General features: G+C 46.6%; 2 protein-coding genes across 3 annotated transcripts in view; one reads left to right on the forward strand and one right to left on the reverse strand.

Moving 5' to 3' along the window:
- The window catches only part of LOC135830828 (BCAS3 microtubule associated cell migration factor-like), a 31,853-nt gene extending 14,025 nt beyond the window's left edge, over window positions 1-17,828 (reverse strand). The window contains exons 1-7 of the mRNA XM_065343038.1: window positions 17,538-17,828; window positions 15,181-15,241; window positions 11,817-12,008; window positions 3,987-4,150; window positions 1,803-1,910; window positions 1,484-1,557; window positions 92-162 (exon numbers count right to left, since the gene is read on the reverse strand). Of these exons, the coding sequence (XP_065199110.1) occupies window positions 92-162; window positions 1,484-1,557; window positions 1,803-1,910; window positions 3,987-4,150; window positions 11,817-12,008; window positions 15,181-15,241; window positions 17,538-17,608 (741 nt within the window). The 5' untranslated portion in view covers window positions 17,609-17,828. The remainder of the gene's footprint in view (window positions 1-91; window positions 163-1,483; window positions 1,558-1,802; window positions 1,911-3,986; window positions 4,151-11,816; window positions 12,009-15,180; window positions 15,242-17,537) is intronic.
- On the forward strand, window positions 8,577-11,276 carry LOC135830841 (uncharacterized). Of its 2 annotated transcripts, none has more exons than XM_065343044.1 (4): window positions 8,577-8,780; window positions 9,582-9,734; window positions 10,260-10,882; window positions 11,146-11,276. In XM_065343044.1, the coding sequence occupies exons 1-4, from the start codon at window positions 8,614-8,616 to the stop codon at window positions 11,148-11,150; spliced, it is 948 nt and encodes a 315-aa protein (XP_065199116.1). In that variant the 5' UTR covers window positions 8,577-8,613; the 3' UTR covers window positions 11,151-11,276. The 2 variants fall into 2 exon arrangements, with proteins under 2 accessions (XP_065199116.1, XP_065199117.1); XM_065343045.1 differs by having other exon boundaries at window positions 8,578-8,832.

Genomic DNA, 17,828 nt, shown 5'->3' on the forward strand with positions numbered 1-17,828 from the left:
GTCGGTCATAGAGACTACTTCCACCTTACAGTCTAGTTGTACATACGACATAGAGATACAGAACAAAGGACAAAAGTGTTGTGTTGCTCACCTCATGTTCAGTGAACGCAAGCCACTGATCTCCCAGAGCCAGGGCATTGAACGGAGAAGCTACACTACTTACTGCAGCGACAGGAAACATAGGAAAGGTACGACCTAAGAAATAGACTTGCACGTGGAAGCTCAATGAGCTTGTAATGGCCATACAGCACTCAAGGCAATACAAGGCCGTCACAGCCGGGGCGGCTGGGGCGGCTGAAGCCGCCCCACTTTTTCGGCCGTTTTTTTTTTTTTTTTTTTTTTTTTGTGGAGCACATTACAACAAAGCACAATGATCGCAGCTTAGCGCAAACGTGACAAATCCTTGTCCCCGATCGTGGTTTGTTGCAGAAAAAGTCTTTCATTGCAGTTACACTGAAATGGCACCAAATGCCTGGAAATGCTTGCAATTGGCTTCAATTTTTGAATTTTTTCCCCGGGGGAGGGTAATGTTTGTCCTCGATCGTTGCGTCTTCTTCGTTTGTTCCAGAATCAAAAAGACTTTCATTGTAGTTACCGTACACTGAAATGGCATCAAATACCCGGACATGCTTGCAATTGGCTTCAATTTTTGAAATGTTTCCCGGGGGAGGACCTCCCGACCCCCCTTCCATGGCCGCCCCACCTCCAAAGTCGGTGCGACGGGCCTGCAATAGGAATGGGAGCATGCTAGAGGCTGGCTGTAAGCATGCTCAGGTGTTTATTGTAACGAACCAGGTCAGCTATGTGACGGCTGTTCAAATCATTGTCGATGTCACGATAGCACGGAGTGGACCAAGTTCAACATGTCATTTCCAGAGTGAAAAATGTTCACATCTACGCGATCTGCTACATGTTCTGCTACATGTTCTACATGCTACATGTTCTTGCACATGACCAACATATGCTCTTGTAGTAGTTGAGAACTCTCATGTGGGGTAGTGCCTTTGCTGTTTGCATTACGCAGAGCTCACTGATTTGTTAGTTTGAGCACTCTGGCAAGGTACGCTCGGGCCTGGTTTAAATCTGGCTTTTGAAATTTTATTTTCATTGCTATCAGGTTCGGCCTCATTTTCTCTGTGCTGTGCTGATGAGTTCACAAAGAACGAAACAGCATGCTGTCCGCAGGTTGAGTATAGATACGTGGTTCTGTGCTGATGCCACCAGCTCCATTACCCAACACGAGAAGATGGGAACAGTACATGTACCAATGCAGGGGCGTCGGACACGGTACGGTCACTACGGTATTGACCGTACCACTATTTGCCCCAAGTACCCTGTGAATCAATAAAATGCACTGATTTGGGCTCTAAATTTCCAAAATTTTCCACTCAGCCACCACTCTCCCCACGAGTAAATTGTACTTCAGATGGCTGACCGTACCACACTAAAATACCTTCCGACGCCCCTGCAATGGGTGACATACCTTTAACAAGACGCTGCTCAAGACTGGCTGCGTTGAGCAAGGCCACTTCAAGACGTGTTGACACAGCAACCACACTGCAAAACAGATCGTTCACACCAAACACACACACACACACACACACACACACACACACACACACACACACACACACACACACACACGCGTGCGTGCATACAGTTATATGAGTGGACATGTGTGTGTGTGTGTGTGTGCGTGTGTGGTGGTGTTGTATGTTTGGATGGTTGTACAGGGGCCAGACCTTACAAAAATATATGCATCATCACAGCAGAGCAACGGACTGGACACAATGAATTCTTACCGACTGTTGGCTAGCACGTTGAGAATCTCTGCAGAAAACGTGAGCGTCTGCATCAGTTTACTAGTGAGAAGTGAGTAGAAAGTAAGGACAGTGAATGCACCAGAACTCCTGGGGATGAAAAAAACCCACACAACAACAGATGCACTGTTACCCGTCAAACACCAAACACTCGGACTAAGGGTGCGTTCTTTTATTCTTCTGTCTTTTCTAGAAAAGTCTGCTAGGAAGAGGAGAGATGAGAGTATTTTTCGAACGGGTCAGAAGAGATCCAGAATTTTTCCCAGTGCGTCACGGCAAACAGGAAATGTTTTTGAGGACGCGTTTATTCAAATGTGTTTTTTTTTGCCAAAAAAAGACCCAAAGTCCTTCTTGTGCATGCGCAACAGGGACTTTGGGTCTTGTTTTGGCAAAATGCAGGATTCTTCCACTTTCTTCCACCTCAAGAGCTGGAAGAGCCAGCAGAGCTTGGCAGAGTCTGCTGCTTTTGGCAGAGGATAAGTGAACGCTCTTCCAAATTTTGAAGATTTTGGCACAGGATAAAAGAACGCACCCTAAGGCCAGGCCAAAGAATATACTTGATGATCGTCCCTGCCTGCCCCAAATTTGGGGGCTGCCTGGGAAATTATATTTATTTTCGGATGTCCAGTCTATATGTACGTAGACCGAGCAGTTTCATTTTTCACAGTCACACCTGGCGGGAACATCGATTTTGGTCCCAAACGTATACATATTTTGAAGCATGCAACCAAGTTTCGCACACTTTTTGCAAAATGTGCTCCAGGCTTATAATATATTCGAAGTATGCAGACCGGAAAAAGAATATTCTTCGTCTATGTGGAATAAGAATATTCGTAAATGTACAGAAACTCGCCTTTTAGATATCGAATAGGCTTATGTGGTGCAGAATATGAGTAGGCTTGTCTCGTTCCATGTGTTATCATCAGCGAGACAAATGGTAATAATATCCTTTTCAAATATCTCTCTTGTAAATGAGGTAGCCAGAAATTGATGGTCTATGGTTACCATGGATACAACTAGGTATCCATGGATATTGCATGGTTTAGAATATTCGGAATATTCTTCGTTCCATGTGTATTCGGACAAAGAATATTCGTTCGCTTCATTGAGCATTCGTTTCAGCCCTACGTGAAGTTGTCTAGAGTACAGTTTGCTTGGCATGAGGCTGCTCCATGTGCATCAGATGTTCGATCCTGTTCTAGATCGTACCAACCAAACACACCATCAGTGATCCAGCAATAAAGCATACAAAAATGAAAATAAAATCCGCCTGCCCTCCCCATTTTTTCTGAAAAAAAAGGACAATCATCAAGTATATTCTTTGGCTCGGCCTAATAGAGAGCAACAAGACAGAACAACAAACAGCCCTCAACATACTGCCACCAGACTCCGAGGACGACATTCTAGAACACGCAAAAAGCAGAGTGATATGAACGCTTTCGTGTTCAGCATGGTCACCGTGCAACACAGAGAAAGTATGATGATAGGTGACTCAGCTATGAGCTAAACAGGCACTCCACACTCCGTCTCTTCAGCCTGCCGCACACAACAGCACATAGCAGCCAAAGTATGCCCTGCGTTCAGACCAATGTCAGTCCGCTTGGTCGGGCTGGAGCGTCTAGATGGCCTTTTTCAAACACGTATCTTCAGCATGTCAGGATGGGTTCCCTCCGTAGTAGTTCATCAGAAAACTCAGCCAGCCAGGCTGGTCGAAACCCACTGTAAACAGCCAGCTCATAATACACAAGGATTGACATGCACAGTAGGAGACCTGTTAATGTACAGTAAAACTCCCCTAATCCGGATGCACCTAATCCAGGCATGTCTCTGACCCATCTAGAGTCACAACAATTGGCTTTTCAACGAAAAACGGCCCCAAAAACTATTGATTCGCATAAAAAAAAGGTTTTACTTGCATGCAGTAAAGCATGCAGTAAGCATGCAAGATCTGAGTTACGGGCAATTCCTAGTTACGGGCAGTGCTAGGTCCCAACTTGCCCGGATCTGGGGAGTTATACTGTAATAATATTATAATGCTTAGCCAGTAGGCGTACACACAAGCAATGCAGGCCACCCCTACAGCCACAGTGTACTGCCACAGTGTACTGGATTGAGGTAGTAACAGCAAATCTGCAGAGCTGAACGATCTGATGCTTCTTGACCTACCGTTCGGATGAGTCCTGCTGGACCAGGGCAACGAGCGGACGATCCCTACTAAAACTGTCCCTGCCTGCCCGAGAGGGTGAGGGCAGCAAACACGCTTGGCGGCACAGGCCACTGCTAACAGCCAGCAGCTCACGAGCACACCCACTGTTCTCCACTGTCCATATCTGAGTATGAATACAGCACAAAAGAGATACACAGCAGAAACAGTGTCACAGGTATCAGCGCTAGGGACTCGGCTTTCCCATTCGGTCATTTTACTTACCACAGCAAGCCTGCACGCGAGTCACTAATAGATCAGCCCGCCAGAAATGTATGTAAGAAATCAATGTTCATCCTACTTCACTCTGCTCAGCGCAGCACTACAACAGGAGTTGAATCGGCGGAGAGATTCGATGCCGGATATACAGGCATGTTCTGTGTGCAGTTCAGGCATGCCAAGTCCAATGGGTGAATCATCGTGTAATGCACTTGGAAATACAGTAAAACCTGTGATGGCGACCACTCGGATATGGCGACCACTTTTCCTTGTGTCACGGACGCATTCACATTCAAAACAGCTCGGATAAGGCGACCACTCGCTCAACGCGGCCGACGACTACCCACCCGCGACCGCGTTGCACAGTGCTAGTACAATGTAAATGTATACATTGCATGGTGCACCATCCATGGTAGATCTACACATCAGTGCAGGAAGTGTAGATGTACATGGTGCATGTACGACACTTGACAGGTCTGAGGACCCCAGGCAAATGAGTCGTGCTAGAGTAGCATAGGTGTGTGCACTGTGATACACTGATCAAAATGATGTATCACATGTGGATATGGTCACGTGACCCACTGAACCTGGATAAGAAGACCACCTGGCCACGGCAACCACTTTTTCTCGTCCCTTGAGGGGTCGCCTTAGACAGGTTTCACTGTACCACACTTTTTTCTTACTGACAACCAAGTGGCTCGTTTTTTTCTTCTTCGTACTATGTGGACAGTATGTAGACAGTATATGGACAGTATGTGGACGGTATGGGAATAGTATGGGGACAGTATAGGGACAACGTTAATGCCCGAAGTGTGATGTGGTTCATGCGGTCTGTACACACCGGTGCTTGGTGCGCAATTCAATGTGTTGATCATAGGAGAATGGTGTGTGCCACTTCCTGCGCTTACTTGTCATGTTTCGTCTAAAACATGGGCTTCAGTTTGTCACAGATGTTGTACCTGATTTTCCAGAAAGGACAACTAAGCGGCGGCCTGGCGTTTAGAGTGATCCAGCTTAAAATACTGTGCAGCATTGTGCACGGGTGTGTCCTGTGACTCTTTGCTGCTGGGTGTTTGGTTCAGATAGGCTCCGTCTTTGGCTGCTCCTTGTTCTCACTGTTAGTAGTGCAGTGTCACTTCCACCCACTTACTTTCCACTCACTTACTTTCCAGGCACTTACTTTCACCCACTTACTTTCCACTCACTTACTTTCCACTGAGTTAGATACTAGTACTAGTACTCTCATCTCTGGCAGTGGGTTTCCTCATTGTCTTTGATGTATACCGCACTCTTCACAATGTGTGTGTGTGTGTGTGTGTGTGTGTGTGTGTGTGTGTGTGTGTGTGTGTGTGTGTGTGTGTGTGTGTGTGTGTGTGTGTGTGTACTATGTGTGTACGCTATACGGTGTATGTTGCAGTATTTGCTTGATATCAGGCAACAGTGCTGAATGTAGCCATACTGGCATTGGTTTCCCTTGCCTGGAAAATTAAAGTTGATCATGGTGATCATGTTGATCAAGGTGAACTGCTAGCTGGCATATTTCTGGATTCACAAGACGGACGTATTGCTGCATGAACTCTGGGAGCATGATGCTTCTGTTTCCCAAATGAAGAAACACCCACCCTTCTTTGTTTCCTATCCTCCTTGATCCAATACAAGTCATGGCGTATTGGTGATGCAGCTTGCAAGCTTGCATCTTTCTGTTTGGCATGGCTAGTGAGTTTTAGCATGTTTGTGATGGAGGACATTGAGAAGGATGCTAATGTGGACACTTGTCTGTCCTGCAGTTTCCTGGTTGGTGGCAACAGGGAAGAGGGAACCTTGTCGGGATGAGTAACTTTGCTTGGGAGTTTGTAATCCGAGTGTCAGTCTCCGGGGTGCATGGAAATTCTCTCGAGAATGTGTCTTCATGGCACGGTGAACGGCTTGATGTCCAGTAAATGCAGGCTCTGGCTGTGGCTGACCTAGTTGTGTACCTTTTGGACAACATGTTATGTCGATGATTTTGAGTGACAACAGTATTTAGGACGAGTTTTCGGGAAGTTTGCCTGTCCCAGGTGTGTAGCCTGTGGCTAAAGCTACACATAGTTCCATGCATATCAGTAGATTGGTGTCAGGCTGTCATGACACTTGCTCCATCTGCCAATGAACGTGTGGTCCCTTTGTTACCAGCACGTTGTGTCACCGACGCATAGTGAACGTTTCATGAGCAATCTCTTAGTCAGAGGTTTTGCTCACGCGCCGCCATGGATGATGTCTGGATGCTGGTTTGCGGTCACATTCACAGTGTGTGGGTGGCTTGGCTGGCTTGTACGAATATATTCACTACTAGTATTCATAGTCTGTGTTATTCATGTTTTCTTCACGTGTATGACACGTACATGCAGCCAGTGTTCCTTTGTTCTCTTTCGTTCCCATCGTGCATGCATCCTCTATCAGTACCTTGCTGTACAATGATGCAATGCTTGGTAGTCCCTGTTGCTAATTTTAGACATGGTTTGTGCATACAGATGACGTTAGTTTATTCAAAGCACGAAGCAGGATGCTTGTGCTCATGGATGACAATGTTTGTTGTGTGACTTGTTTTGCACTTGTTTGTCCTGAGCAATGTCTGGTCACAGTGTGGAGTGGGCTTTCTTGACTATAAAAGAGATCAGGTTTGCTCAGCTCATCATTACCCAGCTCTCACAAGCCAGAAGCAAGTCTCCTCTAGCACAAGTGATAGCAGCAGTGTTCCGCCAACTTTCTTTCCACCAGCAGAATGTCTTCCCTTCTCCATGTTGCCTTGCTTCTCACCGCTGCTGGTCTGGTGTTCTTGTCTGGTGCTCCTGCTGCTTCCATTACAGGGGGCACCGATGAATACGTCATGGTACACATGGTGTTGGGTGATGTTGAAGAAGCTGACAGCGTTGCTGATGGTAATTTAAACCACACTTTCAATGCTGCCAACTCGACGGAGACTAGCAGCACTGGTACAGTCAGTCCATCCACCCACCGTGTCCTGGGTGTGGCTGGAGTTCCTGCTCCAACCATCAGTGTCTCCATTGATGCAACTGAAGAAGACGCTTCCACCCCGGTTGGTCAACTCTCCTTAATAGACTCCAACTGCCACAAGAACGGCAAGGGACGTATGTGCCACGGCACAGTCGTGTTCTACTGCAACAAGAAGCTGCGTGCCATTCGCAGGAACAAGCGCTGCAACCTTCCCTGTGAAGACAGGCAAGGTAACCTGTACGCACATGGCGAGTCAATGCCGTGCAGGCGTATTGGCAGCGGACGGGTATGCAGCAGTGAAGAACTTCAGTCTGGCCAGGGGCTATGCCTGTGCGCACGCTGCAACAATGCCAAGCCAAAGTATGTGGAGCGGGTTTGATCTCTTTTTCTCTTCGTTTTTACATTTCGTGTTGATCATTTCCTTCTGTCGTACGCTTTCGCGTGGCTATTACTCTTGCATGAGCTTTTGAGTACAGAGTTGCAATGATGACGTACTCTATCTATTTATCACTGATGACTCTATCTCTGACTCGCTGGCTTTTGATCTTGATATCTTATTCCACTATCTATAAAGTAATATGCAAATTATTTGTAAAGGTTGATTACGCAAATAATTATTATCATCACCTGATCACGAAAACTCTGGAATAAGACTGGTAGGAACTAGGAATGGTATATTATATCTACTAACTGTACTTCTCTCTCCCCCTTTCCAAGTAGTAAGTTACACGTGCAAATTATAGTTACTTGTATGTCCCACAGGCATGCTCACTTCTTAAAAATGAATATTCCAGCCATGAAATCGCGAAGTCCTTGGATGGGAGTGTGGATTGAGTGATCGCGTGTGCGGTGTCCAAATGTAATGAAATGTGGAGCTGTAAGGAGCCAGTCAGGCACACTGCATGTACTTGGCAACTGATAACATGTGTCACCATAAGTGCGTGCACATACATGCGCTCAAACCTTGTCCCCATTACCACTTGCATCTTGCCTGCCACAATGCAGCCGTGTCAAGTTGTGCACTGGCCTGGGATTGTTTGGCACACATGCTGCTATTCTGAGAATGTGTTTGCCTAGTGGACACCTTCTCTACGGCTGACTGTGGAGTTCCTGTGTACAGTGTCACTGTGCGCTCAATCAGAACACAGCACGTCATGACTGTGCTGGACTGCTGGTGTAGCGCTAGGGTTAGGGCAGTGGATGAGTCACTGTGCTGGTTAGTGTTAGGGCAGTGGATGAGCCAGGGTCACTGTGCTGGTATAGCGCTAGTGCTAGGGCAGTGGATAAGCCAGTACTGTGACTTTGCACTCAATCAGAAGTTATCAGAGCTGTACGGACATCGTCAATTTCCAGCTAAGCAAAGAGGGGAATATTCTAATGCGGTCAGATATAGGTTGCATCGCCGTTGCTCCAGGTCAAGAAGAGTGGGTTTCTGTTCTCTGCCTTATCTTGGCACATGTACTGACCACCACCAACAACAGCAACATCATCTTCTATTGGGAGGAGGCTGCGGTCCATGGTTCGTTAGATATTCCCAATCGAACGTGAGTGCGCAGTCTACCTCATCCAGGCGATGACGTCAAAGCGTGCAGAAAGGTAGCCATGTATCTACTTCAAGTATGTGTGTACTAAATGGCCAACGTTTGGAAAGCGTTCGATTGGGGAACCGCCTGTCGTAGCTTCTTCGGACCAAGACCATTTGACTCAGTGTTATAAATACTACGGATCCTTAAATTTTCAGTTCTGCAAATCTTCACGTTGTTCAAGCTTTTAGCCTTTTGTGAGTTGGACTCTTCACGTTCTCTACGCGCATGCTGTAGTCAATAGACTCAAACAGTGGGATCTGTGCATACAGTCATGTACCACTCCAGCGTAACGCTCTGTCGCAGAGACTTGGGACCAACACCATTTGCCTCAGCGCCACACACTCTACGGACCCTGAAAGTTTCATTTTTCAATGGACTTCCCCTTTAAATTCTCTTCAAATTCTGTGGAAGTGTAGGTAGTATTTTCTAGGGCTCAAACAGTTAGTCCGATTAACCGGTTTGAGACCGGTTTTGAAAAAATAACGATTAACCGTTTGTGTAACGGTTACGCGGGTACTTTTTCTACTTTTTGCAGTACACATTTTTAGTATTTTTACAGAGTTTTCGAAGTGCATGTACGCGAAACTAGCGTGTGCCGTACTTGAAACTACTATAATGAAGTACGGAAATCAAACCGTCGACAATCGCGACCGGTCGACCTGAAGTTGAACTGAAGATATGTACGGAAAGCCGGAAAGAGCCAAAGTGAAAGTCGTCCTTTGCCTTTTACCTGCCGTGCGCTGTGCTTCTTGTTTTCAGTCTCACCGAGTCCTTTCCTCCCAGTCCGTGTACTGTATCCGCTCGTTGCAGAGATGTCTTTGACGAATTTGCTGCCGTGAATGACTTCCGGAAGGACTTGGCATCAGAGATGACTAAGAAATTCAAGCTCGACAAACTACAAGCATCATCCAGGCAAGTGCACATGATCATGTAGTGTGTGCAATGTTTCGTGCTGTTACAGTAAGATCGGGCGCCGAAGAACGCAGGGGCTCGAGCGCAGCCTAGGAAAGTTCTTAAATTTTTGATTCTAGCCAGACCGTTCTTATTCACACGCGCGCGGCGAGTCGAGTGACGTCATGACGTTTGTCATGTACATGTACATGTACATGTGAATGACTGTACATGTAGCAGTTACTGTTTACACGTGTACATGACATGTACTCACCTCCCATACATGTACAATGTATACAATTTTAAAAGTGTTCTTAAATCTGATAATTCTAGCCTGGACTGTTCTTAAATTTTGCCGGTTTTCCAGCCTGGGTGTTCTTCGGCGAGGTGTTCTTCGGCGCCCGATCTTACTGTATTTCTGTCAATGATTGTCTGACTTTCGGATGCTTGGCTCAGTGCACTAGATAGAACTTTAACACATGTGACACATTACTGGTTCTGACGAGAAGCCTCAGGTCTATGCTGTTGTGCTCTTGTTCTCTACAGGTGGGTCATGTCAGCAGCCATGGATCCCCGTTTCCGCAGCCTTGGCTTCTGTGCTTCCATAGGTGTGCAGGTCGATAGTGTGCATCATGCAGTGTTGTCAGCAGCAGTATCTTGCCAGCCGGTGGAAAGTACTTCAGATAGCGAGGTCTCGGAGCCACCAGCAAAGAGAAGCTGCCAACCGTCCGGTCTGGATTTGCTGTTCGGCGTTGCCGCAGAGGAGGAGGTGTGCTTGTCTGCCGCTGTTGAACAGGAGGTAAACATGTACTTTGCTGGGCGTCCAGCTGCTAACTCCACCGTGCCACTGGCATGGTGGAAAGTTCATGAGGAGCAGTTTCCACATTTGGCAGTCCTCGCACAGAAGTACCTGTCCATAGTGTCCACTTCCGTACCGTCGGAGCGGGTGTTTTCCGCCTGTGGCCTGCTAGTCGACAAACTCTGTTGTTCGCTCAGCCCAGAGACTGTCGACGCAATGGTATTTCTGGCAAAGAATTCCATTCTGAAGTCAGGGCGCTCACACAGTGGTGCAGATCATGACGGCATTCCCACACTTCTGCGCCAGGGTCAAGATGTTGATGCTGAGCAGTTGGAGCAGCCGCCATTGCCCGACTTGACTGTGGCTGACGGTGAGAGCTGATTGTAGTTACATGCATGATGCGTATTACAACTTGTTTCTCACCACAATTCTTGATTGCACCACAGTACGTGAAAATGAATAATGATGCGGGCATCATCCAGCTACAATTGACAATCGTGTTCATCTATTATATTGGGTTCACTATACATGGCAGTGTAACTTATCTGCTGTTTCTTGTGTGTGTGTGTGTGTGTGTGTGTGTGTGTGTGTGTGTGTGTGTGTGTGTGTGTGTGTGTCTGTTTGTCTTTACAGAATGATCCCTGCAAGCGCAAACACTTCACCATCTGCTGTTGTGTGTTGCCCGTTCGCCAGTCCGTACTTCTTCTTGCCGTTTTCTCTGTGTACTTCAATAGTACCATCCGTGACAATTTGAATCAATTTCATGCTATCTTAGTGCTTCTGGTCTGTGGATATGTGTGAATGAGCGTGCAAACATGTGCATGTATTACTAGCATTCAGCATGGTACATTTTCAAACGAGTATATTGAACTATACTGTTCAAACCAGCTACTCGCCAGACTGCCGCGGCTTATAGGTTATAACCGATAAACCGACCGTTAGCGTAGCAGTTAACCGTTAAGGTGAAAACCGTGACCGTTTGAGCCCTAGTATTTTCGGAATTATTCTGTGTAATGAAAATAGGGGTCCACCGGGTTTTCAGTCACTACTGTTCCAGTGCTCCAAAGGTTGCAAGTGTTGATATTTTGCCCAAATTCCAAAGCTCGAATGTTTTAATATCACAAGGAACGGATACGGGGACCCCAAGTTTTCTTGCAGGTTCAGAATCAGTATGATACTCTCTGCTAGTCTACCAAAATGAATGACTTTACGAAGATGAAATCTCAGTGGAAAGCGACCACAAAACTGTGTGGCAATGGCTGATACTGTAGTGAACTATCGTAAACAATAAGCAGTTTTCTCACCTGCAGGCAAGATGGAGTCGACAGTGCAACAAAGGAGCACGGCGGTGGAGTATTGGCGTCCGGCCGTATCTTGGAACTGCTGCTGCCGGCAGGCCCCTGGTAGCAGGCTCTATACAGCCACCATTCTGTCAAGCAGTCTGCTTGCAAGAAGCTGATCCATGACACAGGCTCTGGCTGACTGCAGCTGCCATCCTTCACAGCACAAAGACAGAAACAAGAAAAAATGAAAACACACAGCCTAAATAGGAAGACATGAATCTTACGATGGCTGTCGACCTTGTGCGATCAGAGACATAATTTTTTGGATATTAAATTATACTAGTTGCAAGGTGTCGGCAACCTTCGTTTTATCTTTGCTCTACTAAATTACTGACTTTAAGGTGCCTGTTGTCCAGAAGGAAACAGTTACTGCCATTGACAAACAAAAGCTCAATGCAGATACAGTGGATTGCTTCAAAGTAGTCATTTACGGCTTATTTTCACTCAGTCCAAACACTCACACACAGACAATCCTTTTCCTTAACACATCTCTCTAGATTCATGAAATTTTCGGGCATGGCCCATCCTGGGGTGAAACAGCGAAACTACAGACGAACAACCGAGAGATTGAGTGGATATGCTGTGAGGTACTAAAGATAAGTGAAAAGAAGATTGGACTCGGTGCCGTGCAATGTTGTCGCATGAGCTGATTGTTTAGTAACTGGTGGTGTTACTGGACATTATAGCGTAACTTGTAGTTCCTTGGTCCTTTTTATTTTCGATAAGAAGATTCTGAGAAGTATGCCAGATAGATGTGTATGAGTGCGGAAAGTAGCTGCAATGGTGAAAGGTTCTGGGAGAAAGGGAGGGGAGAAGTGGAGAGCTGTGTCTGTGTGCGAATACGTTAGCGCGACATAGAAGTAGACTGATATGGAGCTGGAGTCATACGTGCCAGCACCTTTCACCAGTGCTGCCACTCTCCACACAGATACACCCACATAGACACACAGATACACAGATACACACACACACACACAGATACACAGACATAGACACACACAGACACACACAGACACACAACATAGACACACAGACATAGACACACACACACACGCACACACATGCACACGCATATGTGCACACACACACACACACACACACACACACACACACACACACACACACACCTTGGACGCGCTGCCATATTCTGGCCATGCGGACCCCAGGGGGGGGGGGGGGGGGGGGTTGAGCAGGTTCGGAACAGTAGGGGCGATGACGGGATAGGTCCTGTGGTCTACTGAAACGCCGACCGCAATTGCAAACGATGCAGAAGGAGCTACGGTCTGTGTTGGTTGCTCTGGCTGAGCCACGGCTGCACTTGTGGCGCTTCATGCCTTGGCGCGATAGCACACAGCGGTTGCAGCGGGCGCAGTGGAAACTGCAGCGTTCGCAGGACATATTGTTCGTAACCGGTGACTCAAGTGTGTCAGAAGATGCCTCTGCTGGTGATGTTGCTGGCGAGCACTTGTGTTGGGCAAATCCACCCTTGCTCCGGAACCATCTGTTGCACTGGTCGCAGTGACAACTTCCTGGCTGTTGGCTTACGGGTAGGGCACGCGTAGCTGTACACTTGTGTCGCTTCCTGTCACTTACACGACTGAAGGAGCGGTGACAAGTTTGGCACACAACCGGTGGTGGTCGAGGTTTGTTCTGCTTGTCTGGCAGACAATGGTAAGCCTTGCGCCATTTGGAGCGAGAAGAGGTGGCCACTTCATACCAGTCGTCAAGTGGTTTGACGTCACTTCGAACACAGTCTCGCCACCTTTTCCGCGGACCATGGGCAGGTCTCTTGTTTGGAAACGAACCGAACAGTAGAGCCTTCGGGATGCGCTCATCCTCCATCCTTGCCACATGACCAAGCCACTCAAGGCGACGTCTGCTGAGACGACACTCCATGTTCAAGGTATCTCCCCAGCGCTCCAGAACTTCAACATTAGTTATCCTGTCATTCCATACATCTTGACGACTGATGCCCAGAATGGTGCGGACACAACGGAGATGAAAGACAGACAAACGCATGAACATCAGCCTGTAGCGGTACCCAGCATTCGGACCCATAGAGCAGAGTTGACAGCACACAAGCATTGTACACTGACCGCTTGATGGATATTGTCAGTGTTACATCGTGGAGTATCGATTTCTTCAGAGCGCCAAACGCTTTGGCAGCTTGTGCAATCCGGGATGTGACATCATCATGACATCGGCCGTTGCTGTGTATGTTGGATCCGAGGTAACGAAAAGACGACACATGGGCAATCTCCATAGTTCAAAATGCGAGCGGCCCTAGATCGTCGTTAGAGATGTTGGGGCCAGAGACCATGAACTTGGTTTTGGTGGCATTGACGGTGAGGCCAAATCGCTGCATACATCCACAAATACCTCCAAGGCTGAAACTGCGGCCTGGCGTGTCGCGGCCACAAGAGCGGAATCATCAGCAAACTGACACTCTGTCAGCTCCAGGGATCTATCACGGCGGCTACGGTGGTGGAGTAGCTTCCCATCTGGCTCGAAGAAGACCTTTGCGCCTACACCATGGATAGGTTGCACGTGCTGGCGCCAACAATGCATCACTGCCCACATAAAGATGTTGAATAGGACAGGGGCCATGCAACATCCCTGCCGCAAGCCGTTCGTCACAGGGATGGGGTCAGCTTCAACATTCGACAGACGGAGAGTTGCGGTCATGCCGTCATGGAATGCACGGATAACAGCGATCAGCTTCTCACACACACACACACACACACACACACACACACACACACACACACACACACACACACACACACACACACACACACACACACACACACACACACACACACACAGACACACACACAAACACACACACACATATATATATATATAGAACAATAGAAGTATTTCTTGCGTCGGCAAAAAGTGCTCAATGTCCTAAGACAGAGCGGGGTTATACACTCAGACACAAAGGATCTCCAAGTTTCTCACTGTTGCTACTCTAAGTTTCGTGCAAAAGCACTCTTCAGGCAACTGCCTGAAGAGTGCTTTTGCACGAAACTTAGAGTAGCAACAGTGAGAAACTTGGAGAGAAACTTGGAGATCCTTTGTGTCTGAGTGTATATATATATATCTTGCACCATTTCTCACATTCTTGTTATCACTCATCTCCAGCACATCACAGCATATCTACTAAAATGTCAGTCCCATGACTAGCTTGCACTACCAATAACAAAGCCTCCTGTACGGGAAAATACACAACACGAGTTGTCAAAATGAAGGAAGCATACTACAATAGGACCGGTATCAGCAATTCTATGGCATCAAACTACTGTGTGTGCTATCTACTGACCTGGTTGCTATACGACTGAAACAAGTCAGTGACTCGCTCCAGGAAAGCCTTTTCTTCCTGCCTAAACATGCCAATCAACAAGCAACAAGCATGGGGTACAACAACAACAACAACAACGTCAAGAGAGGGTAATGGACGCTGCTGCATTTGCACCGCCGCAAACAAACACACTCCACATGTACACCAGTGGTATGCTTTACCGCTTACATCTGACATCATCAATTACCTATAAATTACACACTCTACAAAGCAAAGTTGTCGCTGTCTTTCCTGCTGTGCTTATCCCCATTGCAATTTCTAGTGCACCTTCCCATTATATTCCTACTGAAGTAGGCACCCCTAGTATAGATTTCAGCATCCATTATGTTGTCTGATGGTAAAGAAGAAAAGTTTCCGGCCATTGTGAACTTGTGTAAATTGCACACTCCACATACAGTGGAGATTGGATATAACGACACTCCTCCGGGAGAAAACAAAATGTCGCTATATTCGATCTGTCACTAAACCCGATCTTCACATTTAGTGTGCAATGTGTATATCAAAACGACAGAAATTTAATGCAGATATGCACGCGCATAAAATAATGCATACGGATTTCAGAGGTGCATGTGGCTTGCATGCATAGTTCAAGCCAAAAAATATGCATAGCAACCACACCGCTGCACTGTGGCTACAATGTGCAATGATCAGCACGCGGGGAGTGACCCAGAGGTCCGGGCATGTGACACAGACATGTCCCATGCATGCCACTCCGCCTGATACAATAGGAAAGTCGTTATATTCGATGCATTTTCAGGTCTTCGGGCACCAACAGGTGTCAGTAAATTCGATCTGTCGTTATTTTCGAGGTCGTTATACCCGATCTATAATGTACAGAAAGGACTTGCTAAATGACTTGGGCAACAGAATTTTGTCGCTAAACTCGATTTGTCGTTATATCCTGTCTTCACTGTACATGCATGGTACAGTTGTGCTCAGTGAAATCCGACCAAAAGTGCATATTTGGCACCCTCAAATCGCACGGCCCTTTACGTACAAGTGGTACGAATGCGGCTAGGCATACACATGCACAAATTCAGTGATGCAACCAGAACTGGTCCACGGCGCCAGCTGTGACACTTTGGGTCGGATTTCATCGAGCGCAACTGTACATATACACAGTGTTGTTCTTGATTTCTAGACCATTGTGCCGTCTTGTTGTTCACTAAAGGATTGTTGCCATCACTCTTTCGAGAAGAAACTCTACTGGCTCGTTTCCTTCAAGGCACGGGTTGCCCTTGGAGGAGAAATGCATGATCGCGCGACAGAGTGAGGGGAACACATGCCATAAGCTTGAAAAGAAAACTATTCAAAGTTACCGAGACAAATATTACGACGCTACTAAAACATGCGTGGGATTATGGAGATATACTAGGAGAAGTGGCCAAATGTTCCAAGAAAGTCGAATGCATGTAAATTACATCACGCGTGTTCAATATGAGGTATCACGCTTCCTGTGTTCTAGAATTCCCTCTCCCCCTCTTTAAGTATGAGGTATTACGCTTTCTTTGTTCTAGAATTCCCTCTCCCCCTCTGTAAGACTCAATGCGTAACCATTAGCATTGAAAACAGCCCTTAAACTTCTCGACTTGGCAGACCTTTATAATTCTTTAATAAGCTAATAGCATGCACATCCCTTCTTCGCATACATGTATATCGCTACGGCCAACTAACTTGACATTTCCTTCTTCTCTTCCTGACTCGGTCACTGCAAAAACCTAGCCTCTTCTTCGTCCATAAGGTTTTTCTCTGTCTCCTGTGGGTTTAATCCTTGGTCCTCAACTCTCCGTCGACTTCGTGTATAAAGATTAAAGAAGGTATATTTTCCCGTTTGAAATGACAATTAAAATAATACAACAGCAACAACTACAACAACAACAACGACCTCTTATTGGCGATGGTGCCATCGTGAGAATAAAGAATTCAAAAAACGACGACGACAAGACGATGGTCTATACCCCAGTTTCAGCAATCAGGATACCTCGACATAGAGTCGTAGTATGGTACAGCTAACAAAGACAATATTATTGTAACAAAATATTGTTCCTTTTCAACCGTTTCCGTTTGCAAATCAAGAGACCCTGGCACATAACCTCTAAAAAACAACAACAGTTTCTAGTATGTGCAGGTACATGTATATGAAGGATACTCACTGGCATCTCTTGATCCGGTGGTTGACACTAAAAGCTTAAGTAAAAAGTGTTTATACTTATGCCCTATTGAGGTACTGCACAGCAGCTGACATAATGAAGCTTTTCTTTCTTTCTAGTTTTAGGTGTACTCAATCAGAAAATGAGATCAAGACTAATAATAATTACCGTTCGAATGTGTATGACTCCACGACACGTCGACCAGCTTTGCTACTGCTGGCTCTTGTTTCACCATCCATCACTGATCAGTTGCTGGAGCATCCTCATCTTCTACATGTACTACGAGTGCACAGAATATCTCGCCCGCCAGTTTGAGAAATCGTCTACATGTATTCAACCTCGTCAACAACTCAATTTCTCCTCGTCTCTTTCGTCTTACTACTACATGTAGCTGAGGGCCCCAGCCGCCTCGAAATCGTGGACATGGGGGGGGGGGGGGGGGAGAGAAAGATAAGTAGC

The sequence above is a fragment of the Sycon ciliatum genome, chromosome 1 (genome assembly GCF_964019385.1).
Source record: "Sycon ciliatum chromosome 1, ocSycCili1.1, whole genome shotgun sequence".
Taxonomy (NCBI): domain Eukaryota; kingdom Metazoa; phylum Porifera; class Calcarea; order Leucosolenida; family Sycettidae; genus Sycon; species Sycon ciliatum.